Genomic DNA, 27,991 nt, shown 5'->3' on the forward strand with positions numbered 1-27,991 from the left:
CAGGGAAGGAGTGGGGACACGGAGGGCAGTCAGTGCAGTGTGAAGGAGAGACACGGAGGGCACAGCGCGCGCCTCTCATGTGTCCCTCCTGCGTCTTCGGCGGCAGCGGCGGGTCTATTAAAGGAAGTACCCGTTCGTGAGCTCTGATTGGCTCATGAACCGGCACTTCATTTAACAGACCCGCCGGAGACGCAGGAGGGACACAGGAGAGGCGCGCGCTGTGCCTTCCGTGTCCCTCCTTCACAAGACAGCACGGGAGCGGCGGAAGGTAAGTAACTGGCACTGGGGGAGCATATTTGGCACTTGGGGGGGCGCATATCTGGCACTGAGGGGGGCATATCTGGCACTATGAGGGCATATCTGGCACTGAGGGGGCATATCTGGCACTATGAGGGGGCATATCTGGCACTATGAGGGGGTATATCTGGCACTATGAGGGCATATCTGGCACTATGAGGGCATATCTGGCACTGAGGGGGCATATCTGGCACTATCAGGACATATCTGGCACTGTGGGGGCATATCTGGCACTATGGGGGCATATCTGGCAGTGTGAGAGCATATCTGGCATTGTGGGGGGCATATCTGGCAGTGTGAGGGCATATCTGGCAGTGTGAGGGCTGTGTACGGCTAGAGCTGCATTTCCCACCCTAGGCTTATACTCGAGTCAATAAGTTTTCCCAGGTGTTTGTGGTAAAATTAGGTGCCTCGGCTTATATTCGGGTCGACTTATACTCGAGTATATACGGTTATTTAAAAATATGTGTTATACTGCAGGGCCTAGAGTATAACACATATTCTTGTGTGGGGCCATTCCTTTCAATTTATATGCACACCTGCAATATGTTTATTTATACCTCATAGTTGTCAGGTGCTCATGCAGTTCACTAGAATACATAATTAGCACTGGTGTACGTAAGATTAAGATATATATATATATATTATTTTATTTATTTATTTATTTATTTTTATTCTCCCCCATGGTAATGAACACTTGTGCTATAATTGGTTAGAGATGCTGTTTTCTGTGGTTTGCATGTTAAGCCAATTCTACAATAATTGCACCAGATACATTTACAGTTATTACAGTACGTCATTACGTTAAAGTATATTGTAATTAAAATAATTACAGTAATTAAATACATTGAAAAGTTCCCAACACATATAAATAGCATACATGATGCTAATCATTTAACTGTGATATATCTGTACATATATTGATATATACAATTAAAAAACTTAAAGCATATGTATGTATTTATTTATTAGTACGTACGGAAATGTATATAATAAGGGTACAGTCTCTTGATTTGTTTGTCTTTGTACTGTATGTCTATTTTTGGCTTATTGTTCATTATTATCTTAAGCTATGGTCCTCTGATTACTAGTCCCCTTTATTTGTCTTTCTAACAGGCCTGGACACATGCTGGCATTTTGCTTAAGCACAAACACAGCTTTCTAGTTGGATGTGCCTCCATCTCTGATGTCATAGCACAGGTACTGTAGGCAAGTTATATTGTACTGGTGTTTAAGTTCTAGGATTATTTTCATGTCCCTGATAAGTTAGTGTAAGGGAAAGTGCAGTATGTTGATAAGATTAGAATAATTTTTGCTAAATTATTCTGTTGAGCAAATAAAGTGAAAAACAGTGGCCTCTTTATTATACCCCTTTTCCACTAGCTCTAAAAACACGGGTAAATGCGCAAGGGCGCACATTTACACGTGTTTTTTCCTAGTGGAAACGGCCCACACTTCAAATTCCCGGATCAAGTGATCAGGGAATCCTACCCGGGTAGCTTGCCGGGTTGAACACGTGTTCAACCTGGTAAGCTGTGTTGTGTAAACAGAAGCCGTGTTGATGTGACACGGCTCCCGTTCACAGTGTATGGAAGGGCGGCGCTGGGAGATGAGCTCATTGTATGCTGGGTTGGTGAGCTCAGTGTAGAAGGGGGCTCTAGCACGGGTCGCAGCCATGTCAGGCTCCCGGCTGCGACCCATGCTAGCAAGTGGAAAAGGGGTGTAAGTTATGCGGTAATGGTACTTGGTAGTAACCCGCCCACTTCAACATCATGAATTCTACATGGCAGTAATTCAATAAGCTACTGGAAACATTCCTTACAGATTCTGGCACAACACTGACATTGCCAGAATGATGACATTTTGAATCTCTTCAGGCGGCATTTCAACATAGCATTTGTTTGTGCATTTAGGCTCTAACCGTTCCCAAACGCTAAACCTGTCTCCTTACCTAACACTAGCATGAGCTGTCAACATTGTGCCTGTCAACATTCATAGGGGGGGATTAAATTGCTTTGTAAGTCAAGATAATTAATGTGCACCCAGTGTTGCAATTCAATTGTTTTGGGCACCCTTTAATTATTGCGCCCAATTAGACAATATTTAGCCACGTAAAGTGGCAAAACCTGACTAAACTAATGGGCGTGACTGGGAAAATGCTGTTTGGGTTCCCAAACAGTCGACTTTTCGCACATTTCAGCTCACCTAATTGAATTGCTCCATCAGGCACCTTAAACTAAAGGCCCATACACACTTGACGATGCACACGTCGTTAACGACTTCCCTTGAACTTGCCTTGAACAGCTGAGCAAACGACATGAGCATACACACTACCAACGACCAAAGACCATTCATCGTTGAAGCATCCAAGCTGAACAGTTTATTAAAATAATGAGCTGGGAACAGGGCTGGTGAACAGTGGCTTGGTCGTTGGTCGTTGGTCGTTCACACCATACACAGTCAACGACGTCTCTGGTCGGTAACGACCATAGTGGAAATTGAGCATACATGCTCCACAGATAAGCGAGGGTCGTTAACGTCCCGCGGGGCCGCGCATTGGTGGTCGTCGGATGCATACACACTTGACGATATAATGAGCGACGTCGTTGATGAGGGCTGAAATGAACGACGTCGCTCATTTTATCGTCAAGTGTGTATGGGGCCTGAAGAGCTGCATCAGAAACAAATGAATCCCTCCTCCCCCATAATGTACATTTTATGATAATGTCAAAATAATGTCAGTGTTAACATTTTGACTGTCAACAGTCTGGATGTCAATATTTAGATTATGTCAGCACCCTGAATGTCAATATTTTGACTTCATACTGTACGTATCATTATGTATTCACTCTCTGTATATCACACATCTAGGATGGCCAATCCCGGGATAGGGATCGGCGGGATCCTGGCCTAAAATTGGCTGGGATTCAACCCCGGGGATTTCGGGATTGGCCAGCAACTTAGTTTTTTATATGCTGGGTAGCGCTGAGCATCCTCAGGAGGCTCAGACGCTGTCCAGCTCCCCCTGCTCACCTCCCCCTGTCTCCGGCTGGGTGCACTGCGCAGCGTGACGTGAAGTCAGAGGTCACGCTGCGCAGCCAGCCGCCCTCCCACCCGCTGAACCTCACCGCCGCCCTGCACTTCCCACCTGCTGGATCTCGCAGGAAGTGTCCCACCCTCCTTCCCATCCAGATTGTGGTGAGTTATCTGGCCTTGTCAGGGCAGGTGGGTCGGACACATTTAAAAGCAGCCAGTTCCGAGAATCCCAGGATTGATCATTTTTCAATCCCGATTCCCGGGATTGAAAAAATGGCCCAAGATTGGCCACCCTACACACATCCTACCTGCTGAATAGACGTTATAGGCATGAGTCCGAGATGGACACAGACGCGCTTGAGTCTTCATCTTTTGCCGTAGTCACATCTGCATCTGTATGCTAATGCTGCTACAATGTCCTTCCATGGTGTACAGTACATCCATGTGTCCAAATGTGTGAGGACAGAGACAACCCCTGTCATCGGCCATAGATGTGGAAAAAACTATTGGTTCGTCTTGACACAACAACGATTGCACCATCGAAACTTGCATCTAGCCTACGGCAGGTGCAGTTTCTCCATCCGATTGTGTGAGCGATGCAGGGTCTTTGTATGGAACCATTTTCTCCAACACACCTGCAACACATCTCCGACACTCCCAGAAGACTCAGCAGCTCTGTGCATCTTCCCCCCGATAGTCTGTAAGGTTTAGCTAACATAAAACACCAAGTCATATCATACCCTTATTCAACTACAGACTTCTACAGGATGTTGCTTGGATCTGATAGTACTTGTAGCCACTGTAAGTGAGAAAGTCAGTCTTTATCTCTGGCTATGCATGCTAAGCTCTAGTTTAGACTGTGTACAGTACTTTGCCCATATTCAATGAGGGATCGGTATGTGATCCCATCCCACGGATGCCGGCTGTCAGTATACCAACACTGGCATCCCATGCGGAAGAATGCTGGCAGGGGGGCAAGCGCAATGAAGCCCTTTGCAGGCTCGGTGGTGAACTTTGCTTTGTGTCGTGGACACCCATAGAGGGGGAATCACCTACCTCGCCAGTATTCCAGCGGTGGTATGGTGACCCTGTCGAGATCCCCGTGGCTGTATTAAGACAGCCGAGATCCCGATGAGTGGTTTGCTAGCCGCATACCTTCATTGGGATAAGCCTGTAACTACTAGTCACACCACAAAGCACTGAGTTATATGTGCATACTGTTACATGCCATGCTGTCTGAGCTATAGATTAGCCAGTGGGGACGATGTATAACAGCATACTTATCTCTATGCTAAGATGCATCTGGTAACACGGCTTATTACATCGATACCATGTGTCACACTGCAGAAGTGTATTACTATTTCTGCCTTATGAGGCATCTTATCCTGACACCGCCAGCTATCTCTGTCCCATTGTATCATATCTGTGTATCAGCCTGTTTGTAAGCTGTATAAAGACTAGCAAAGGTTTGATGAAAGACAATGGCAATATGCAGCAGTTTCATAGGATTTTTTAGTAAATTTCCCACTGGTCTAAAAATTAGTAAAAGCCACAAAAACTCATGCTCCCTTCTAAATTTTAAGTGTTACCACCATTGAGTTTTGCTTCAAGCTATGTGGGTGTTCAGTTATTAATGGATCTCTGACTTACGCTGCTAAATACAAGCATAAGCCGAACCAATCCAATCACTGCGCCATACTTCCCAAATGTCCCAATTTCGGGGATGGCCTTTGCCTTGACTGCTGTATGACTTGGGAGCTCAGCACGACAGGAACTTAGATTTCAGGGAAGATCATAGAGAATTTACCTATAGCATGTAATCAGCTTCTAGCTATTGGAAACATCACTCAGGTTTGATGCATTTTCACCAATGTGCTTTACAGTATAAGAATGAAAATAAGCTTAGTGAGTATCATAGAAAACAAGAAAAAGAGTCATTTTTCTATAGTATTCTAATGTCATATTTTTCCTTGGTAGCTGCCTAATGTGAACATTAATGAGTGATTTTCCTATTATATACATTAGAATATACATCTCATATCCAAATTCTAGTTAGTGTAAGAAATAAGGAGGATACCAATTAAGCTGTAGCTTTCAGCCTCGGAAAATCAATTTATGAGCAGAGAGGTGGCTATGAGAACCTTGTCTAATCAGTTAGTCAGACACACCTGTTATTGCTGGTTTTAATTTCATTGTATTATAGCCCTGTTCCTGTAATTATGTTGGTACATATGTGTCCTCATACACCTATTCTTTTTGTGTCATACTGGCGCAATACACATGCAGTACACTTCTACCTTAAGGGCCCCATACATTTATGCGACATGTCCGACCCTCATGTCGCAGGCGATCACCCCGGCAGCCTCACGGGAAAGCGCATCGGATCGGAACCATCTCCAAAATGCCCGATTTCATCCGATATATCGAGCCGAATGCACGAAATCGGATGAATTCGGGCATTATCGTTCTAGTGCACAGGTTCTCAAACTCGGTCCTCAGGACCCCACACAGTGCATGTTTTGCAGGTCTCCTCACAGAATCACAAGTGAGATAATTAACTCCAGCTGTGGATCTTTTAAAATGCATCGGTGAGTAATTAATACACCTGTGCACTTGCCGGGTTACCTGCATAACATGCACTGTGTGGGGTAATGACCGAGTTTGAGAACCTGTGCACTAGTGTATGGGGCCCTTTACTTTTCCTATAGTGTATTAGAGCTTTAGAATTAGTATTTTTGTAGTAAAGGAATTGGTATAAAGTTTCAGATTAAGCATAACTATGCATGGTGCGGGTCACTCATATAGGACCTGTTTTTTACCTTTTTGATTGTGTACTGTTTTCCTTACTTTTGCTGCCTTTCCTCCATTGTACTAATTTTTCCTACATTTTCAAATGTGATCGCTTACACAGTAAAAGTGCAAAAATAAGTAAATGCTAAGAGATAAAGGGGCAAATTAAATTGGCCATGGTAATTTACCGTGGGCTAATTGATCCCCCAGGGCTATGCAATTAGCCCCGAAGCATGGCCGCTGGCAGCTATTATAGGTTGAGTATCCCATATCCAAAATGCTTGGGACCAGAAGTATTTAGGATATCGGATTTTTCCGTATTTTGGAATAATTGCATACCATAATGAGATATCATGGTGATGGGACCTAAACCTAAGCACAGAATTAATTTATGTTACATATACACCTTATACACACAGCCTGAAGGTAATTTTAGTCAATATTTCTGCTGCGGGGTACACTGTGCTCCACAAGGATAGACATTGGGGTGTAGAGTAGGATCTTGATCCGAGGCACCAACAGGCTCAAAGTTTTGACTGTTCCCAGAATGCACAGCGCCGCCTCCTCTATAACCCCGCCTCCCTGCACAGGAGCTCAGTTTTGTAGTTGGTGCTGCAGTAAGCAGGCACATAACAGAGGGGCTGCTCCAGGCAGCCCTAAGAAGAGCTTTTTTTGAGGAAAAAAGTGAAGACTTTAAGGGCAGCAGCGGTGGTAAATGTCAGAAGACATTCACTGCTGCAGCTCCAGCTCTCCCCAGCGGCGCTGTACACTCCCGAGCCCTGGTTGCCGGTTAACTACAGCAGGAGGCTCCGGTTTTCTTCACGTCAGGCACACACGACGGGGATCTCCGGGATCGCGTGGCCGCGCTTCGGGAGGTGGTGAGTGGGTCCCGCTTGTGGGACCCGGTCTTTATTGCGATCCGGTGCGGTCAGTGGGAGGTGGGCCTCGCGCGCTGGCGGTGGACACTGTGGCAGTACAGGCGATCCCACTAGATCACCAGTGCATGGGTGCAAGTCAGGTTTTCTCTCTAAACCATTTTCAGTAGCCCACAGTACCCGGTGGTTTTGCCAGCAGGGGGATAAGGCTTAGACCTGAAGCCCCTCCCCAGCCCCAGGGCGCCATTTCCCGCAAATGTTCCCGTCCTGGAGCTACATATCTGTCTCTCCCTCAGTGTCTGGGCGCCATTATCTCTCAGCTTCACTTTTCCTGGGACTGCTTGAGCAAATCCTCCTGTGTAAAGCCGCCTGGTTGTCAGTGCTGTGACTTTACATGACACATAAGTATTCTACCTGCCTTTTTAGACAGTGCTAGTTAAGAAAGAGTGCATTTAGTCAGGGTTTTCTAGTACAATTACCCTGTGATATACATCCAGTCCTTACTGTGCAGTGTTATATCTATTGACTATATAGCTATATATATATATATATATATATATATATATATATATATATATATATATATATATATATATATATATATATAAAAGCTAGTCCAGTGCAGTATTATTGTTAGTAATAACCTCTGCATTGTACAAACTGTGACTATCTGTGTGTGCATTAGATAGCTGAGTGGTGTCCATTTGTGTCTTTCACTCAACTTGCTTTCACTATATTCTATAACCTGAGGGGGCTTGGTGCGTCAGGTTTTATATTGATATAGGATTTTCACAAAGATATACTTTAATACGTATTTTTCTCTGTGATTTAGTCACCATATCTCTCCTTTATCTCTGCTAGTGCTGACTACACTGCGCAGGGGTTTGGGTAAGAGGTATTGTGCTGCTGCCAATTGTACTGTATTACCTGATACTGCAAGTTATATCATGTCTGCTTCTGAGGGTAACGGTTCTGGGGCTGGAACACACTGCCGGTGTTGCTGAAGCCACAGTACCCTATGAGGAGAATATAGCAGCTGTGGGCTCTGGTTCTGGGGGCTCCTTGCCCCCCAGTGGGACTGTGGCAACGGAGGTACATAATGACCCACCGTGGGACGCTTTTTCCACGCTTCTACATACGCTAGTTAATAAACTAACACCCCCTATGGGACCCCCAATGCCGGTACAACCATATGTGGTCCCTGCAGCTAACCCGCCGTGGGCGGACGATTTATCTGCTCAATTGAAGAAGTTGAACCAGTCCCTGACTACTAAAAAGTCTGACCATCGCTCGCCTAAGTCCAAGGGGTCCTTTAAGCGAGCGCTTGTCTCCTCACAATCCACTGCTGTCACTGACACCTCGTCTGATGAAGACGGCACTTACACTGACCCCACAGGTTCTGACTCAGATACTGCTGATGGGGAGGGTAGTTCACATGTGGATGTTCCTGATCTTTTGAAGGCTATTAAATTAATTCTACGGATTACGGATGATCCCAAGCCATCCGTCCCTCCTAAGAAATCAAATAGGTTCAAGCGTCAGAAGGTGGTTAAACAAGTTTTACCTCACTCTGATCACCTAGTGGATATACGTCAGGAACCCTGGGAAAACCCGGGTACGAAGTTTGTGCCTCAAAAGAAGATGCTGGCTCGCTATCCCCTCGCACCAGAGCTGTCTAAGAATTGGGAAACGCCTCCTCCAGTAGACTCACATGTGGCTAGGATGGTGGTTTCCTCAGCTCTACCTGTCACTACCGTCACGTCTCTAAAAGAGCCTACGGATAAACGTGTGGAGGGTTGTCTTAAAGCGATTTACACCCTCACGGGTGCTGCACAAAGGCCCACTATTGCAGCAACATGGGCTTCAGAGGCTATTGAAGCATGGGCCTTGGAGTTAGAAGCTGAAATATCTTCTGACCATGCTAGACAATGCTTGTCATATATTGTCACGGCTTCTCGCTATATTAAAGAGGGGGCTTCTGATGCCAGTATCCTGGCAGCCAAGGCCTCTACTACGTCAGTCCTGGCTCGCCGGATATTGTGGCTGAGATCCTGGTCTGTGGATCTGGACTCTAGAAAAACCCTGGAGGTACTCCCTTTCAAGGGAGATATTCTGTTTGGGGAGGACTTAAATAAGATAGTGGCTGACTTGGCTACTGCCAAAACTGCCTGTCTGCTGCCAAGTACCGCTCTTTCTGTGTCGAAGGCTAAAGGTACTTCCTTTCGCCCCTTTCGTCCTTCAGGTAAAGCAAAAGGTCAGGCGTACAACAAGCAGGTCCGCACTTCCAAACCTGGTAAGCCAAAGCCAAAAAGAGCCTGGGCGGCCCGTCAGCCAGCTTCCAAGACCGATAAGCCTGCCGCATGACGGGGCGGGCCTCCCCCTGGGGGATCCCAGGGTGCGGGGCCGGCTTCTAGGGTATACCTAGGAATGGTTGAAGACCACTTCAGATGCCTGGGTACGGGAAGTCGTCACTCGAGGTTACGCCATAGCCTTCAAAAACCGCCCCCCTCATCGATTTTGCCAGACAGACGTCCCGTTGGACCAGACAAAGGCAAAAACTCTGCATTCGGTGGTACAGACCCTCCTGGATACAGGAGTCGTAGTACAGGTGCCTCTTGCGCAGAGAGGCCGGGGGTACTATTCTCCGCTGTTTCTAGTCCCGAAACCGAATGGGTCCTCCCGGCCCATTCTCAACCTCAAGGCATTGAACAAGTTTGTGAAGGTTTCCAAGTTCCGTATGGAAACCCTTCGCTCTATAGTTCTTGCTTTGGAACCTGAGGACTACATGGTCTCCCTGGACATACAGGATGCTTACCTGCATATTCCTATAGCAGCGTCACATCAGCAATACCTGAGGTTTGCTATTGGCAACCTCCATTACCGGTTTCGGGCGTTACCTTTTGGTTTAACAATGGCTCCGCGAGTCTTCACCAAAGTTATGGCGGTGATGACGGTAGTACTCCGCCGTCAAGGGGTCAGGATACTGCCGTATCTGGACGACTTGTTAATCCTGGCAAATTCCCCAGAACTTCTCCTACGTCATCTAGATATGACGGTGCGGTTATTACAAGCCCACGGGTGGCTCATCAACTGGAAGAAATCCTCCCTGATCCCTGCTCAGAGCATGGTGCATCTGGGAGCGCTATTGGACACTCACAACCAGAGGTTGTTCTTGTGTCAGGAGAAAGTCCTGAAGCTTCAGGACAGGATTCGTTGCTTCCTTTCTCGTCCGCAAGTGTCGATACATTCGGCGATGCAGGTGCTGGGCCTCATGGTATCAGCATTCGACATGGTGGAGTATGCTCAATTCCATTCTCGCCCCCTCCAGAGGCTAGATCTAGCCAAGTGGGACGGCCTGCCTCACCGGATCAGGTCTCAAATGATCTCATTGACTCCGGAGGTCCGTCTGTCGCTGCTCTGGTGGCTCCAGGACCAACAATTGTGCAGGGGCCATCCCTTCTGGATATCCGACTGGGTCCTGTTGACGACAGATGCCAATCTAAGGGGTTGGGGCGCGGTGCTGGAGCAACACTCCCTTCAGGGTCGGTGGACCAAGGAGGAGTCTCTCCTCCCGATCAACATTCTGGAATTGCGGGCGGTCTTCAACTCATTGAACCTAGCCCAGCATTTAATTCAGAACCGTCCTGTTCAAGTACAGTCAGGCAACGCCACCACAGTGGCTTACATAAATCATCAAGGCGGCACTCGAAGCCGTCTGGCAATGAAGGAAGTCTCACGGAGTCTACATTGGGCGGAACGCCATCTACCGGCCATATCGGCAATCTTCATTCCGGGAGTCCTGAATTGGGAAGCGGACTTTCTCAGTCGTCAGGACGTACATGCCGGCGAGTGGGGTCTCCATCCAGAAGTGTTTCTACTCCTACTGGAAAAGTGGGGTCTTCCAGACGTAGATCTGATGGCGTCTCGACACAATCACAAGGTTCCGGTCTTCGGAGCAAGGACAAGGGATCATCAAGCAGCATTCGTGGATGCGATGGCGGTGCCGTGGAGGTTTCGGCTGCCGTACTTGTTCCCTCCGGTGTCACTACTGCCCAGGGTAATTCGGAAGTTCAAGCAAGAAAAAGGAATTCTGCTTCTCATAGCTCCAGCGTGGCCCAGACGGCACTGGTTCTCAGACCTGCAAGGCCTATCGTCAGAGCGTCCAATTCTACTTCCACAACGCCCAGACCTCCTCGTTCAGGGCCCCTGTGTCTACCAGGACCTAGCCCGGCTGTCTTTAACGGCTCTTGAAGCTTCCGTCTTAAGGGCTAAAGGGTTTTCTGAGGCGGTCATTCAAACTATGTTGCGGGCCCGTAAACTGGCTTCGGCTCGGATTTACTATAGGGTCTGGCATTCTTACTTTGGTGCGCATCTAACGATTATGACGCTTCCAAGTTTAGTATAGCCAAGTTGTTGGCTTTTCTTCAGCAAGGCCTGGACTCTCAAGGTTCATATTTCTGCCTTGTCGGTGTGGTTTCAGAGAAAAATTGCGACCTTACCTGATGTGCATACCTTTACTCAGGGTGTGTTGCGTATCCAACCTCCCTATGTCCCGCCTGTGGCTCCTTGGGACTTGTCGGTGGTTTTGGAGGCATTACAAGAGTCTCCGTTTGACCCTCTTGGTTCAGCTGATCTTAAGTGGCTTTCCCTTAAGGTGGTGTTTCTGCTGGCTATTGCTTCAGCTAGAAGAGTGTCAGATTTGGGTGCCTTGTCCTGTAGTTCCCCATATCTGATATTTCACCGTGACCGGGCAGTTCTTAGGACTCGTCCCAGATAGATATTTACCTAAGGTGGTTTCCTCGTTCCACCTTAACCAGAAGATTGTGGTTCCGGCACTTGTTTTTCCTGATCTGTCTCCCAAAGAGAAGTCTTTGGATGTGGTACGGGATCTCCGTATCTATGTGAAGAGAACTGCTTCCATTAGGAAATCTGATTCTCTCTTTGTACTGTTTGGATTTCACAAACGGGGCTGGCCTGCTCACAAGCAGACTTTGGCCAGATGGATTAGAATGGTGATTGCACATGCTTCTGTGAGGGCTGGTCTGTCGGCTCCTGCTCACATTACGGCCCATTCTACTCGGTCTGTTGGACCTTCTTGGGGGGCCCGCCGTTGTGCGACCCTTGAACAATTGTGCAAGGTGGCTACGTGATCTTCAGTGAACACGTTCATAAGGTTCTATGCCTTCGATACTGCCGCTTCCCAGGATGCTTCCTTTGGACGTCGGGTTCTTGTGCCTGCTACATAAGGAACTGCTTTAGGACATCCCCAATGTCTATCCTTGTGGAGCCCAGTGTACCCCGCAGCAGAAAACGAGATTTATGGTAAGAACTTACCTTTGTTAAATCTCTTTCTGCGAGGTACACTGGGCTCCACAAGGCGCCGACCCTGACGCACTTAGCTTCTTTGGGTTGGTATGGCATTAGCCGCTGACACTTCTCTTGTCGTGAGAGTGTGGTGTATGTGGCTACTAACCGTTGTCGTCTCTTTTCCTGCTGCTGCATTGGGCTGGTTAACTAAAAACTCAGCTCCTGTGCAGGGAGGCGGGGTTACAGAGGAGGCGGCGCTATGCATTCTGGGAACAGTCAAAGCTTTGAGCCTGTTGGTGCCTCGGATCAAGATCCTACTCTACACCCCAATGTCTATCCTTGTGGAGCCCAGTGTCCCTCGCAGAAAGAGATTTAACAAAGGTAAGTTCTTACCATAAATCTCATTTTTTTTATAACTTTGTGCATTAAACAAAGTGTGTGTACATTCAGTGGCGGTTCTTGCCACGGGCAAGCGGTACTTTTGCCCGGGGCGCCGCCTTCCGGAGGGCGCCGGCGCCATCCGGAGGGCGCCGCACCAGGGCAAGATCCGCCACTGTGCCCCCTGCTGTGCCCCCCCGCTTTGAAGGGAACCAGACGCGTAGCGTCTAGTTTCCCTTCATTGAGAGGACCTTAGTTGTGCGGTGCGCGATGACGTCATCGCGCACCGCACAGCAAAGGTCCTCTCCATGAAGGGAAACTAGACGCTACGGTCTAGTTTCCCTTCATGTAGAGGACCTTTGCTGTGCGATGCGCGATGACGTCATCGCGCACCGCACAGCATAGTGGCACAGACACTAGGGGTCATAATTGACCTCTAGTGTCTATGCTGTTCTATGGGAGAGACGTAATAACGTCTCTCCCATAGATCGAAGAGAGGAGAAGAGCGGCGCCGCCGGCGGATGGGGGTCTGCAGCGGTCTGGATCAGGAACGGGGATGGTAAGTATACTTTTTATTTATTTTTCTTTTTCTTTCAGCGTCGTGACCCCCCCCCCATTTGAAGCCACGCCCCCATATTTTGCCCGGGGCGCCACAAGACTAAGAACCGGCCCTGTGTACATTCACACAATTCATTTATGTTTCATATACACCTTATACACACAGCCTGAAGGTCATTTATTACAATATTTTTAATAACTTTGTGTATTAAACAAAGTTTGTGTACATTGAGCCATCAAAAAACAAAAATTTCACTATCTCACTCTCACTCAAAAAAGTCCATATTTCGGAATATTCCGTATTTCGGAATATTTGGATATGGGATACTCAGCCTGTATCAGGGATTTTTTACGGAAACTCAGTAAGCTCATAGAATACATCCCTGATATAAGCCTGTTTTTTCACGAATCCGGCAGCGAAAACACATAGGTCTAGATTCTATGGGTGGAATTCAGTTGTTTTTGTAAAATTCTGTTGGGTGTCTGTTTTTTCCTATTAGATAGGAAAAAACTGACTCCCAACTGACTTTTCAAACAATTGAATACCCCCCATGTGTTTTCACCCAAAAATTTATATTTTTCTAGGCAAAAAAATGGGGGGCTAATTGAATAGCCTGAAGAAAAAAATCCCCCCCCCCCCCCAAAATGATAAAAGTTGCAAAAAAACTCCCATTTTCAAGTGAATTGCCCTCACACTATGTAAAAGTGAAACACCCACTGTACTCATCTGAGTTGTTCAGACCCGCTGGATAGAGTGTGCACAATACAACATTGGCGAAACATTGGTGGCTCACGTAAGTCCTGTGTCACGCAGATAGAACTCTGTAACTTTCACTAAATATGGCCACTGTGGCAGCGGTACTGTGGAAGGGAAGCACAAGCATGTCCATAACACTTCCATTACACGCCCACACTGCGTTTCATTTTGGTTACCACCCCGTCTCCACCCAAATGCCTCTCAGTGGTCTTCTCAAGTACTTGCAGTTTACGCATGCGCAGTAAGAGTTTCTGAGGATATTCACCAATTGGCATTGCATACAAATCAGAATCAGGCCCTAGATACTTAGGGCGGGATGTACTAAAGCAAAAATGCGGTAAAACCCCCCAAAACGGGGGTTTTATTGCATTTTCATATTTACTAACACCCTACCGCCGCGTTTTCGGCGTCCAGGGTATCGCCATCTCTGGATGGCGATACCCTATAGAAGCCTATGGGCTTCTTATCGCCGACCGCCGCAACCTGCCGACACCGCCGCAGACGCCTCCTCCCCGGCTTACCTTCCTCCAGGCTGCCCTGGACCCGGAAGGTAGTCTCCTCCTCCCCCTAGCAACGCAGCCGGATGTCCTTCCGGCTGCAGGGGGGAGGAGGAGGGTCCGGGGGCAGCCTGCTGCTGCTTCCCGGCATTAGCCAGTGTGGGGACCCCTGGGAGGTGACGGAGACCCCCCGCAGACCACCTTACAGGTATCGAGGGGGGCCTCCGTCACCGCATCGCGATGTTGATCGCATATGTTAGTACATATGCGATCAACATCGCTGCGGTAACCGGCGAGGGGCGGCGATGTATCTTAATACATCCCGCCCTTAGTATTAATGTCTTGGCGTGGTTTAGCCGTGGCACACTAAATAGGGCTTTTTGGCACAATTTGAGTATAGCTGTATGTGGACACATCTCTGACAAGTATGTTTTTCTTCGTTAAATGATTGGTGTTTGTTATCATGGAAGGTGCATACTTTTTGTACATTATTTTATTTATATTCATTAATAAAACATGTTGTTTTTTATTTTCCTTCTTTGTAGGTTGTATTTGTTGCCATTCTGCTCCACAGTCACCTGGAATGCCGGGAGCCACTTCTTATTCCAATCTTGTCCTTGTACATAGGAGCACTTGTGCGCTGTACAACATTGTGTTTGGGATACTACAAAAACATACATGATAAGATTCCTGAAAGCAGTGGACCAGAGGTGGGAGTATGTATCAGATAATAAACACGGTAGACATATGTCAATAGTTCATAAGTGGCACAGCTCTATAGCAGTATAAAATGTACAGCACTTATTTGACAATTGTACATGTTCACAAGAGACGTTCAAGTATTGAAAGCTTCAGAACACTTACTGAAAAATACTAAGAAAAAACTAAATCAATAAACTGGTATACCAACCAGAGCTAAAACGGCATAATATACATTTTTTTTATTTTTAGATGTTTGCTTATTTATTTCTGCAATATTAGCGACTGTACATTTCCTAAACACTTCCCAACATTAATGAACTGGTACTTATAGTCTACAGTAAAGCATCATCAATGTGAATTATCTCTTACTGAGTCATAATACATAATTACATTTCCAGATGTCAGTTGAACTTTATCTATTTTAGTAACTATAGTGCTTGCACTGTATACAAGCCTGCTGTGCTGTATCCTGGCCATACTTTGTATCTGATTCATGTATAGATAATCTTACACCAGGGGTGCTCAACATGCAGCTCTCCAGCTGTTGTAGAACTACACATCCCAGCAGGCCCTGCTAAAATGTTAGATTTCTCTAATAGCAAAACTGTTGCAGAGTATGCTGGGATGTGTGTGAGCATCCCTGTCTTACAACATGTAACTCACATTTGCTTTATGAAACATAAATTGGATCAACAGCATCACTGAGCATGTAAAATGTTCTATTCTATATTTCTTATGATGTACAGATGTGTCCTCTTACATCTTTGATCCGTGCGCTACAAGTCGTGGTACACATAACAGGTGAGTGCCATGTGACTCGGTACCGCAAGTGTCTTTTTGTGCGTTTTTTGTCAGCGAAAAATGCGTCTTAGATGCAAAGTAATGTAATAGGACGTACACACAGCTTCTGCTGATTAAAATGATATTCAGCATGCCTATATTCTGTGTGTGATTGTGACTGTATTTGCATATAAAATACTATGCTACAGTGTTTTCATGGAAAACACAGTAACGTGGCATTTTGGATGCAGATAGAGCCACAATTACACGCAGAATACAGGCATGATGCATATCATTTTAATCAGTAGAAGCTACTCGTGCATTCTATTACTGTGCGTCTAAGACGCATTTTCACGGAAAAAACTTGAAAACAGCATGGCACGACTTCAAGGACTGTTTAGCGTGACTGCAGCAAGGATGTAAGGACACATCTGTACATGTGAGCTGCTTTTGCTATATGATTTTACCATTGTAAAACTAAATGTATTCAGGTATCAGGTAAAGAAACAAACTTTTCTTCTGCTTTTCATGACTTTAACAGAGCGTGTTTCTCTGCAGGGAGATGCCACAATAAAGAAGATGCTGAGTTTTTGGTGGCCTTTAGCACTTATATTGGCCACTCAACGAATCAGCAGACCAATTGTTAACCTTTTTGTTTCGCGTGACCTAGGTGGTAGTGCTGCAGCCACAGAGGTGAGTCAGGCTTCAGGAGCGATGTTGGGATTTTAATGCGCTGGAATATACAGACAGTAGATAAGGAGTAACAAATTCATTTTATATAGATATTTTTAAATAAAATATGTTTACAGATGTATACATAGGAGTATATTTACTAAAATGCAGGTTTACGGAAGTGGAGATGTTGCCCAATCAGATTCTACTTATTTATCTAGCACCTTCTAGAAGCTAATAGCTAGATTCTGATTGGTTACTGTGGGGGGAGGCAGTCAATTGACCGTCTGTCGGGATCCCTGAAATACCTGCGGTCGGAGTCCTGACCGCCGACTGGTTACCCCTCTTGGGTGGTGGTCCACGCCACCACCTGGGGGGAATAGAAAATAGAAGGTTGTCACTGGCCATAAGCATGGCGAGCGCAGCGAGCCCTCGAAGGGACACGCTGCACTCGCCGCCGGGCTCCCAACCGCCGGGATCTCGTACTGATCCTGCTGTGGGCAACATCTCCCCTTCTGTAAACCCACACTTTAGTAAATATACCTCTTAGTGTTATAGTCATTGAAACATTCTGTAACAGCATTTGCATCCAGCAACATCACAAGTTTTCCCACATCGAGGAGCGCAGAAAAACTTGCGATGTTGCATATTCCATGTTTGGCTAATATAATAACCTACAGTTGAATTGCTCCCATTGTCTCTAATAAAAAGCTGTGAAAGACAATTCTGCCACCTTGTGTCACATTGAAAGAGTTATTAAATATTAAGTCTCACATACAGTGTGAATTTGTTAATTATGACGGCACTGGGCATATTCATTGGACAAATAACATTTCGCCTTTACTAGATTAGAAAGATTTTTTTTTTAAACTGGTGATTCTGAAGGTAACCCAGCGACTGCTAAACAATACTCTAGCCTCTAGCATATGTTATAATTAACAAGTACTGTAAATTGTTCCATTTCCCTTGCTTAATGTGAACCTGATTTCTGATTTCTGTTAGTATAAAAAAGAGTCATTACTACAGTATAAACGGGTTTAGTATGAAATACCTACAATCAAAATCCCGACGGTCAAAATACTGACAACAACTGACCGACGTTCAAAATCCCGACAAGGTCAAAATACTGACAAGGTCAAAATACCGATATTTAAAAATGTCGACAGGTCAAAAATAAGACAAGTTTTTATTGTTTTGTTTTTGTGTGTATGTCGACATATGTCGACAAGGACACCGTATAAGTGTACCGCCTCCCCTCGCATGCTGCGCTCGCCATGCTTTGGGCACGATGCCTCGCTGCGCTTGGCACACTATTATATTCCCCATCTAGGTCCACTGGGATGTTAAAGTATGAACATGTCGGTTTCAATTAAAAAATCATGAAAAACTCATGTTGACTTTTTGACCTGTTGACATTTTAAATATTGGTATTTTGACCTTGTTGGTATTTTAAATGTCTGGATGTTGACCGTTGGTCAATGGCTGTCGGTATTTTGACCGTCGAGATTTTGATTGTAGGTAAATTGACCACATCCCCTATAAACAAACATTTTCCTACAAGTACAAATGTTATTGATGCTGATTCTGCAATTATTTATGATAATTTGACCATTAAGGGCCCAAATTTGATAAGCTGCGTGGTCCTAGGGCTACCATCACATGATATGTTTCCAGGTGATATTTACAGCGTGTAATCATCTTTATTCATTGGTGCTCATATTAGAAGAATGAGCAATGTTTTAATTACTGTAATTGCCTTTAATGTGCGTGAAAACATGACTCACTAGGGCTACTGGAGAGCCTCTCAGCAAATGTATGTCACTGTTCCTTGAAGGTTTATTGAATTTACAATGCATCATCTGAGCATAGTAAAGAAAGGTTCTACTTAATTGAGTAAATTAATATATTAATACATTATGACCCCGTAATATTTCAATTTCTTATGGCAATTTTAATTAGTGATGTAATTAGTGATGAATTAATTTTTATATTAATTATTCACAGGCAGTGGCAATTCTTACGGCTACATACCCTGTTGGACACATGCCGTATGGTTGGCTAACAGAGCTACGCGCGGTCTATCCTGCCTTTGACAAGGTAATATAATGTAATGGGGGAGATTTATAAAAGCTTGGAGAGAGAAAGTAGAGAGATAAAAGTACCAAGCAATCAGCTCCTAACTCAGTTTTCAAACCCAGCCTGTAACATGGCAGATAGAAGCTGTTTTGTTCACAGTTTTTTTATTGGCAATCTACCTTGCAGCCATAATGTTTTACAGGCAGAAGTGATCACACTCATGCAATCTGTGCTTTATGACTAGTGGAGATACAAGTGTTCAATACTATTCTTCCTCACCCCTACCTTCCCCTTTTATGGGCTTTTCATGAAGCACATTATGTGATAGACTACATCAGATTAAGAACAGACAGACAGATTTAGGGATTTATTTTTTTAATTAGGAGGTTGATATTGTGTGTATTTTGTTCATATACTAACATGTATTCATATAGGAGGTGTGAGTATTATATTACAACATTACAAGTAATAACAGACGTGTGTCCTATGTGCAATGGGATTAGGTAGCTTTGTATAACAATCAGCATATCTTCGAGTATACTGATTCCAGTGGTCCAGTGCTGATCATGCTTCAATCCACCAAAGCCTGATCGGGAAAATAATGAATCTTGAAAAAGATCTAGTGCAGTCCATCACTAAATAAATCATATTGAGTCACAACCAAAAGTGGAAAGAAATATACTAGGCGCTTTTGTTTTCAGTCTAAGGGGGAATTCAATTAAGTGTCGTCGGATTTGCCAGGCGAATACGCTCGACGCTACTGCACTTTTACGGTGGTGGGGATCTTGCTAAAAAGTTCTTGCTGCCCCTAGGTAGCAAGCACTTTTAGGTGTATCTTGCATTTGGCCGTCCGGGTTAAGGGGGTGATCGGACTGCCGTTGCCAGCATTGAAATATAGCGACAACGGCTAATCCACTCCCTATTAGAAACAAAGGGGAAAAAGTCTGAGAGTGTAATCAGATTATACAGTATGTAAAAGGGGATCTTGACAGCTGGCATCACGCCCGCTGGGAAATTGTATGTATTCCTGTAAAAGTTTACTGATACAAATACAACAATGCGTGTGAATAAACAATAGTTATCAATTTGTCAAGTAGTTGGAACCTATAGCGTAAACAATTCATGTAACAATGGTGCTCTGAAATCCAGACTGATGGTGAGCACTATGGCAGAAGAAAAGTTGGTGATTTATTTATTACCAGATGGCTTGTTGTTTATGCTGACTAATTAAATTTTGCAGCTATATATTTGGCGGTTACTACGGGCAACCAATGCACTAGCCAGTTTCATCCATTTTTACATTTGTGGTTACCACGGCTGCCATCAGAAATGCTGGGGCCCGGGACTGACAAAATAGGCAGGGCCCCCCACCACGCACACACTGCCACCCTAGACACAAACACACACACAATGCCCCCATAGCTTTAAAATATCTAAATTTTCTCTGACGTCCTAAGTGGATGCTGGGACTCCGTAAGGACCATGGGGATTAGCGGCTCCGCAGGAGACTGGGCACAACTAAAGAAAGCTTTAGGACTGCCTGGTGTGCACTGGCTCCTCCCACTAAGACCCTCCTCCAGACCTCAGTTAGATTCTTGTGCCCGGCTGAGCTGGATGCACACTAGGGGCTCTCCTGAGCTCCTAGAAAGAAAGTATATTTAGGTTTTTATTTTACAGTGAGATCTGCTGGCAACAGACTCACTGCAGCGAGGGACTAAGGGGAGAAGAAGCAAACCTACCTAACAGGTGGTAGTTTGGGCTTCTTAGGCTACTGGACACCATTAGCTCCAGAGGGATCGACCGCAGGACCCGACCTTGGTGTTCGTTCCCGGAGCCGCGCCGCCGTCCCCCTTACAGAGCCAGAAGCATGAAGAGTCCGGAAAATCGGCAGCAGAAGACTTCGGTCTTCACCAAGGTAGCGCACAGCACTGCAGCTGTGCGCCATTGCTCCTCATGTACACCTCACACTCCGGTCACTGATGGGTGCAGGGCGCTGGGGGGGGGGCGCCCTGAGGGCAATATATGACACCTTGGCTGGCAAATCTACATCATATATAGTCCTAGAGGCTATATAGGTGTAAAATTACCCTTGCCAGTATTCCAGAAAAAGAGAAAGTCAGTTGAAAAAGGGGCGGGGCTTCTCCCTCAGCACACTGGCGCCATTTTCTCTTCACAGTGCAGCTGGAAGACAGCTCCCCAGGCTCTCCCCTGTAGTTTTCAGGCTCAAAGGGTTAAAAAGAGAGGGGGGGCACTAAATTTAGGTGCAATATATGTATACAAGCAGCTATTTGGGGAAAAATCACTCAGTTGTAGTGTTAATCCCTGCATTATATAGCGCTCTGGTGTGTGCTGGCATACTCTCTCTCTGTCTCCCCAAAGGACTTTGTGGGGTCCTGTCCTCAGTCAGAGCATTCCCTGTGTGTGTGCGGTGTGTCGGTACGGCTGTGTCGACATGTTGGATGAGGAAGGTTACGTGGAGGCGGAGCAGAGGCCGATAAATGGGATGTCGCCCCCTGTGGGGCCGACACCAGAGTGGATGGATAGGTGGAAGATATTAACCGACAGTGTCAACTCCTTACATAAAAGGCTGGATGACGTAACAGCTGTGGGACAGCCGGCTTCTCAGCCCGCGCCTGCCCAGGCGTCTCAAAGGCCATCAGGGGCTCAAAAAACGCCCGTTACCTCAGATGGCAGACACAGATGTCGACACGGAGTCTGACTCCAGTGGCAACGAGGTTGAGACATATACACAATCCACTAGGAACATCCGTTACATGATCTCGGCAATGAAAAATGTGTTACGCATTTTCTGACATGAACCCAAGTACCACATAAAAGGGGTTTTATTTTTGGGGAGAAAAAGCAGCCAGTGTTTTGTTCCCCCATCAGATGAATGAATGAATGAATGAATGAATGAAGTGTGTAAAGAAGCGTGGTTTCCCCCGATAAGAAACTGGTAATTTCTAAAAAGTTACTGATGGCGTACTCTTTCCCGCCAGAGGATAGGTCACGTTGGGAGATATCCCTTAGGGTGGATAAGGCGCTCACACGTTTGTCAAAAGGTGGCACTGCCGTCTTAGGATACGGCCACCTTGAAGGAACCTGCTGATAAAAAGCAGGAGGCGATCCTGAAGTCTGTATTTACACACTCAGGTTATATACTGAGACCTGCAATTGCCTCAGCATAAATAGGGCTGCTGCAGCGTGGTCTGATACCCTGTCAGATAATATTAATACGCTAAGACAGGGATAATATTTTGCTAACATTGAGCATATTTAAGACGTTGTCTTATATATAAAGGATGCACAGAGGGATATTTGCCGGCTGGCATCCAGAATTAATGCAATGTCCATTCTGCCAGGAGGGTATTAGAAACCCGGCAGTGGACAGGTGATGCTGCCTGTAAAAGGCACATGGAGATTCTGCCTTATAAGGGTGAGGAATTGTTTGGGGATGGTCTCTGGGACCTCGTATCCACAGCAACAGCTGGGAAGAAAAATGTTTACCTCAGGTTTCCTCACAGCCTAAGAAAGCACCGTATTTTCAGGTACAGTCCTTTCGGCTTCAGAAAAGCAAGCGGGTCAAAGGCGCTTCCTTTCTGCACAGAGACAAGGGAAGAAGGAAAAAAGCTGCACCAGCAGCCAGTTCCCAGGATCAAAAATCTTCCCCAGCTTCCTCTGAGTCCACCGCATGACGCTGGGGCTCCACAGGTGGAGACAGGTGCGGTAGGGGCGCGTCTCGGGAACTTCAGGGACCAGTGGGCTTGCCCACAGGTGGATCTCTAGGTTCTGCAAATAGTATCACAGGGATACAGGCTGGAGTTCGAGGCGACTCCCCCTCGCCGTTACCTCACATCAGCCTTGCCGGCTGCCCTCGGAGAAAGGTAGTACTGGCGGCAATTCACAAGCTGTACTTCCAGCAGGTGAAAGCAAGGTACCCCTCCTTCAACAAGGCCGGGGTTACTATTCCAAAATGTTGTGGTACCGAAACCAGACGGTTCGGTGAGACCCATTCTAAAACTGAAAGCCTTGAACACTTATATACGAAGGTTCAAGTTCAAAATGGAATCGCTCAGGGCGATTATTGCAAGCCTGGAGAATTTCATGGTATCACTGGACATCAAGGATGATTACCTGCATGTCCCTATTTACCCTCTTCACCAGGAGTACCTCAATATTGTGGTACAGGATTGTCATTACCAATTCCAGACGTTGCCGTTGGTCTGTCCCCGGCACCGAGGTATTTACCAAGGTAATGGCCGAAATAATTATCCCGTACTTGGACGATCTCCTTATAAAGGCGAGGTCCAGGGAGCAGTTGTTCGTCGGAGTAGCACTATCTCGGGAAGTGCTACAACAGCACGGCTGGATTCTGAATATTCCAAAGTCGCAGCTGGTTCCTACGACGCGTCTACTGTTCCTGGGTATGGTTCTGGACACAGAACAGGATAAAAAGGGTTTCTCCCGGAGAAGTCCAAGGAGTTGTTGTCTCTAGACAGAGACCTCCTAATACGTATACAGGTGTCTGTGCATCAATGCACGCGAGCCCTGGGAAAGATGGTAGCTTCTTACGAAGAAATTCCATTCGCCAGGTCCCATGCAAGGATTTTCCAGTGGGATCTGTTGGACAAGTGGTCCGGGTCGCATCTTCAGATGCATCGGCGGATAACCCTGTCTCCAAGGGTCAGGGTGTCGCTGTTGTGGTGGCTGCAGAGTGCTCATCTTCTAGGGGGCCGCAGATTCGGCATACAGGACTGGGTCCTGGTGACCACGGATGCCAGCCTTCGAGGCTGGGGGGCAGTCAGACAGGGAAGGAACTTCCAAGGCTATGGAAAAGTCAGGAGACTTCCCTACACATAATTATTCTGGAACTGAGGGCCATTTACAATGCCCTAAGTCAGGCTAGACCCCTGCTTCAACACCGGCCGGTGCTGATCCAGTCAAACAACATCACGGCGGTCACTCATGTAAACCGACAGGGCGGCACAAGAAGCAGGATGGCGATGGCAGAAGCCACAAGGATTCTCCGATGGGCGGAAAATCATGTGTTAGCACTGTCAGCAGTGTTCATTCCCGGAGTGGACAACTAAAAAACCTCCACCCGGGAGAGTGGGGACTTCATCCAGAAGTCTTCCAAATGATTGTACACCGTTGGGAAAGGCCACAGGTGGACATGATGGCGTCCCGCCTCAACTAAAAGTTACAAAGATATTGCGCCAGGTCAAGGACCCTCAGGCGATAGCTGTGGACGCTCTGGTCACACCGTGGGTGTACCAGTCGGTGTATGTGTTCCCTTCTCTGCCTCTCTTACCCAGGGTAATGAGAATAATAAGAAGGAGATGAGTAAGAACTATACTCATTGTTCCGGGTTGGCCAAGAAGAGCTTGGTAACCAGAACTCCAAGAAATGATCTCAGAGGACCCATGGCCTCTGCCGCTCAGACAGGACCTGCTGCAGCAGGGGGCCTGTCTGTTCCAAGACGTACCGCGGCTGCGTTGACGGCATGGCGGTTGAACGCCGGATCCTGAAGGAAAAGGGAATTCCGGAGGAAGTTATCCCTACGCTATTTGAAGCTAGGAAAGAAGTGAACGCAAACCATTATCACTGCATATGGCGGAAAAATGTTGCGTACTGTGAGGCCAGGAAGGCCCCAAAGGAGAAATTTCAGCTAGGTCGATTTCTGCACTTCCTACAGTCAGAGGTGACTATGGGCCTAAAATTGGGTTCCATTAAGGTCCAGATTTCGGCTCTATCGATTTTCTTCCAAAATTGAACTGGCTTCACTGCCTGAAGTTCAGACTTTTGTTAAGGGAGTGCTGCATAGTCAGCCCCCGTTTGTGCCTCCAGTGGCACCGTGGGATCTCAACGTGGTGTTGGATTTCCTGAAGTCGCATTGGGTTGAGCCACTTAAATCCGTGGAGCTATAATACCTCACGTGGAAAGTGGTCATTCTGTGGGCCTTGGCGTCGGCCAGGCGTGTATCAGAATTGGCGGCTTTGTCATACAAAAGCCCTTATCTGTATTTTATATGGATAAGGCGGAATTGAGGACTCGTTCCCAATTCCTTCCTAAGGTGGTATAATTTTTTAATGTGAACCAATCTATTGTGGTGCCTGCGGCTACTTGGGACTTGGAGGATTCCAAGTTACTGGATGTAGTCAGGGCCCTGAAAAGTATATGTTTCCAGGACAGCTGGAGTCAGGAAAACTGACTCGCTATTTCTCCTGTATGCACCCAACAAGCTGGGTGCTCCTGCTTCTAAGCAGACGATTGCTCGCTGGATCTGTAGCACGATTCAACTTGCACATTCTGCGGCTGGACTGTCACACCCTAATTCTGTAAAAGCCCATTCCACGAGAAAAGTGGGCTCTTCTTGGGCGGCTGCCCGAGGGGTCTCGGCTTTACAACTTTGCCGAGCTGTTACTTGGTCGGGTTAAAACATTTTTGTAAGAGTCTACAAGTTTGATACCCTGGCTGAGGAGGACCTAGAGTTTGCTCATTCGGTGCTGCAGAGTCATCCGCACTCTCCCGCCCGTTTGGGAGCTTTGGTATAATCCCCATGGACCTTACGGAGTCCCAGCATCCACTTAGGACGTCAGAGAAAATAAGATTTTACTCACCGGTAAATCTATTTCTCGTAGTCCGTAGTGGATGCTGGGCGCCCATCCCAAGTGCGGATTGTCTGCAATACTTGTTTATAGTTATTGCCTAACTAAAGGGTTATTGTTGAGCCATCTGTTGAGAGGCTCAGTTATATTTCATACTGTTAACTGGGTATAGTATCACGAGTTATACGGTGTGATTGGTGTGGCTGGTATGAGTCTTACCCGGGATTCAAAATCCTTCCTTATTGTGTCAGCTCTTCCGGGCACAGTAGTAGTGGGAGGAGCCAGTGCACACCAGGTAGTCCTAAAGCTTTCTTTAGTTGTGCCCAGTCTCCTGCGGAGCCGCTAATCCCCATGGTCCTTACGGAGTCCCAGCATCCACTACGGACTACGAGAAATAGATTTACCGGTGAGTAAAATCTTATTTTACTAGACTTTTAGAATTTTTATCTCTTGCTGAGGACAATGCAAAGTGACTTTGCAATTAATAACATTATTTTCACACTAGAAAAGTTGTTGAAATGGTTGAAAAAAATACCTCCAGGAAGATTATAGATCCAAGATTATAAGGGTATGCCCTTAAAAGAGGATAGTGACAGCATATCAGACTGATTGTTCTGAGTTAGTATACTGTGGTTGGCTCATGTATACATACAGTACATCCGTAAAGTATTCACAGCGCTTCACTTTCTCCATTCATTTTTTCCCTCAAAATTCAACACACAATAACCCATAATGGCAATGTGAAAAACGTTTGGTTTTTTTTTAGACTTTTGCTAATTTATTAAAAATAAAAAAACTAAGAAATCACATGTACATAAGTATTCACAGCCTTTGCGCAATACTTTGTTGGTGCACCTTTGGCAGCAGTTACAGCCTCAAGTCTTTTTGAATATGATGCCACAAGCTTGGCCCACCTATCTTTGGCCAGTTTCGCCCATTCCTCTTTGCAGCTCCATCAGGTTGGAGGGGAAGCGTCGGTGCACAGCCATTTTCAGATCTCTCCAGAGATGTTCAATCGGATTGAAGTCTGTGCTCTGGCTGGGCCCCTCAAGGACATTCACAGAGTTGTCCAGAAGCCACTCCTTTGATATCTTGGCTGTGTGCTTAGGGTCGTTGTCCTGCTCAAAGCTGAACAGTCGCGCCAGTCTGAGGTCAAAAGCGCTCTAGAGCAGGTTTAAATTCACGATGTCTCTGCACATTGCTGCATTCATCTTTCCCTCTATCCTGACTAGTTTCCCAGTTCCTGCCGCTGACAAACATCCCCACACCATGATGCTGCCACACCATGCTTCACTGTAGGGATGGTATTGGCCTGGTGATGAGCGGTGCCTTTTTGTTTGTTTGAATTTTGTTTCTTATGGTCTGAGAGTCCTTCAGGTGCATTTGCAAACTTCAGGCGGGCTGCCATGTGCTTTTTACTAAGGAGTGGCTTCCGTCTGGCCACTGTACCATACAGACCTGATTGGTGGATTGCTGCAGAGATGGTTGTCCTTCTGGAAGGTTCTCCTCTCTCCACAGAGTAATGTTGTAGCTCTGACAGAGTGACCATTGAGTTCTTGGTCACCTCCCTGACTAGGGCCCTTCTCCCCCGATGTTTAGACGGCCAGCCAGCTCTATGAAGAGTCCTGATGGTTCCAAACTTCTTCCATTTACGTATGATGGAGACCACTGTGCTCATTGGCACCTTCAAAGCAGCAGATATTTTTCTGTACCCTTCCCCATATTTGTGCCTCGAGACAATCCTGTCTCGGAGGTCTACAGACCATGATCAGTGGAAACAGGATGCACCTGAGCTCAATTTTGAGCTTCATGGCAAAGGCTGTGAAAACTTGTGTACATGTGATTTCTTAGTTTTTTATTTTTAATAAATTTGCAAAAATCTCAAAAAAACTTTTTTCACGTTGTCATTATGGGGTATTGTGTGTAGAATTTTGAGGGAAAAAATGAATTTATTTCAGTTTGGAATAAGGCTGTAACATAACCTATGTAAAATGTGTAAAAAGTGAAGCGCTGTGAATACTTTCCGGATGCACTGTATGCATGAAACATATAAGCTCACCATACATAGACAGACTAGTGTGGCTCTAAAATAAACTGCATGATTATGACTAATACACAATTATTTAGACCAGTGGTAGCCAACCCTGGTCCTCGAGAGCTACCAACAGTTCACATTTTCCAGATCATCTAGCAGGTGCACAGGTGCAGTCATTACTCACTGACACATTTTAAAAGATCCACAAATGGAGGTAATTACTTAACTTGTGATTCTGTGAGGAGACCTGGAAAACATTAACTGTTGGTAGCTCTGGAGGACCAGGGTTGGCTACCCCTGATTTAGACATTCAAGAAGTGTACATATAAAATGTCAGCATAAATTATACTAAAAAACAACGCAGTACATAGAGTTATTAAAAATGTCTCATCCCGCAGTTTTCAGTTGAACACAATTGATACTCTGTAGCCAGCAGTACAGCCACATTAGTGGCAGAAATGTTTTACCTCACACTCGCTGACATATGTCAGTTTTACCCACACACTCCTGCTTACTTCTCCCGCACCGGACACACACTCCTGCTTACTCCTCCAGCGTCGGAGACACACACACTCCTGCTTACCCCTCCAGCGCTGGAGACACACACACACTCCTGCTTGCCA

The 27,991-nt window shown here is 46.1% G+C and overlaps 1 protein-coding gene across 4 annotated transcripts in view; it reads left to right on the plus strand.

Moving 5' to 3' along the window:
* ANKH (ANKH inorganic pyrophosphate transport regulator) overlaps nt 1-27,991 on the plus strand; it is a 290,689-nt gene that overhangs the window by 203,012 nt on the left and 59,686 nt on the right. For 3 of the 4 annotated variants that reach the window (XM_063922954.1, XM_063922957.1, XM_063922956.1), the window contains 4 exons: nt 1,414-1,497; nt 15,041-15,211; nt 16,536-16,670; nt 18,654-18,746. In XM_063922954.1, coding sequence (XP_063779024.1) covers nt 1,414-1,497; nt 15,041-15,211; nt 16,536-16,670; nt 18,654-18,746 — 483 coding nt within the window. The remainder of the gene's footprint in view (nt 1-1,413; nt 1,498-15,040; nt 15,212-16,535; nt 16,671-18,653; nt 18,747-27,991) is intronic. The other variant, XM_063922955.1, reaches the window with a different exon arrangement.

Source organism: Pseudophryne corroboree, chromosome 5 (genome assembly GCF_028390025.1).
Source record: "Pseudophryne corroboree isolate aPseCor3 chromosome 5, aPseCor3.hap2, whole genome shotgun sequence".
NCBI lineage: Eukaryota > Metazoa > Chordata > Amphibia > Anura > Myobatrachidae > Pseudophryne > Pseudophryne corroboree.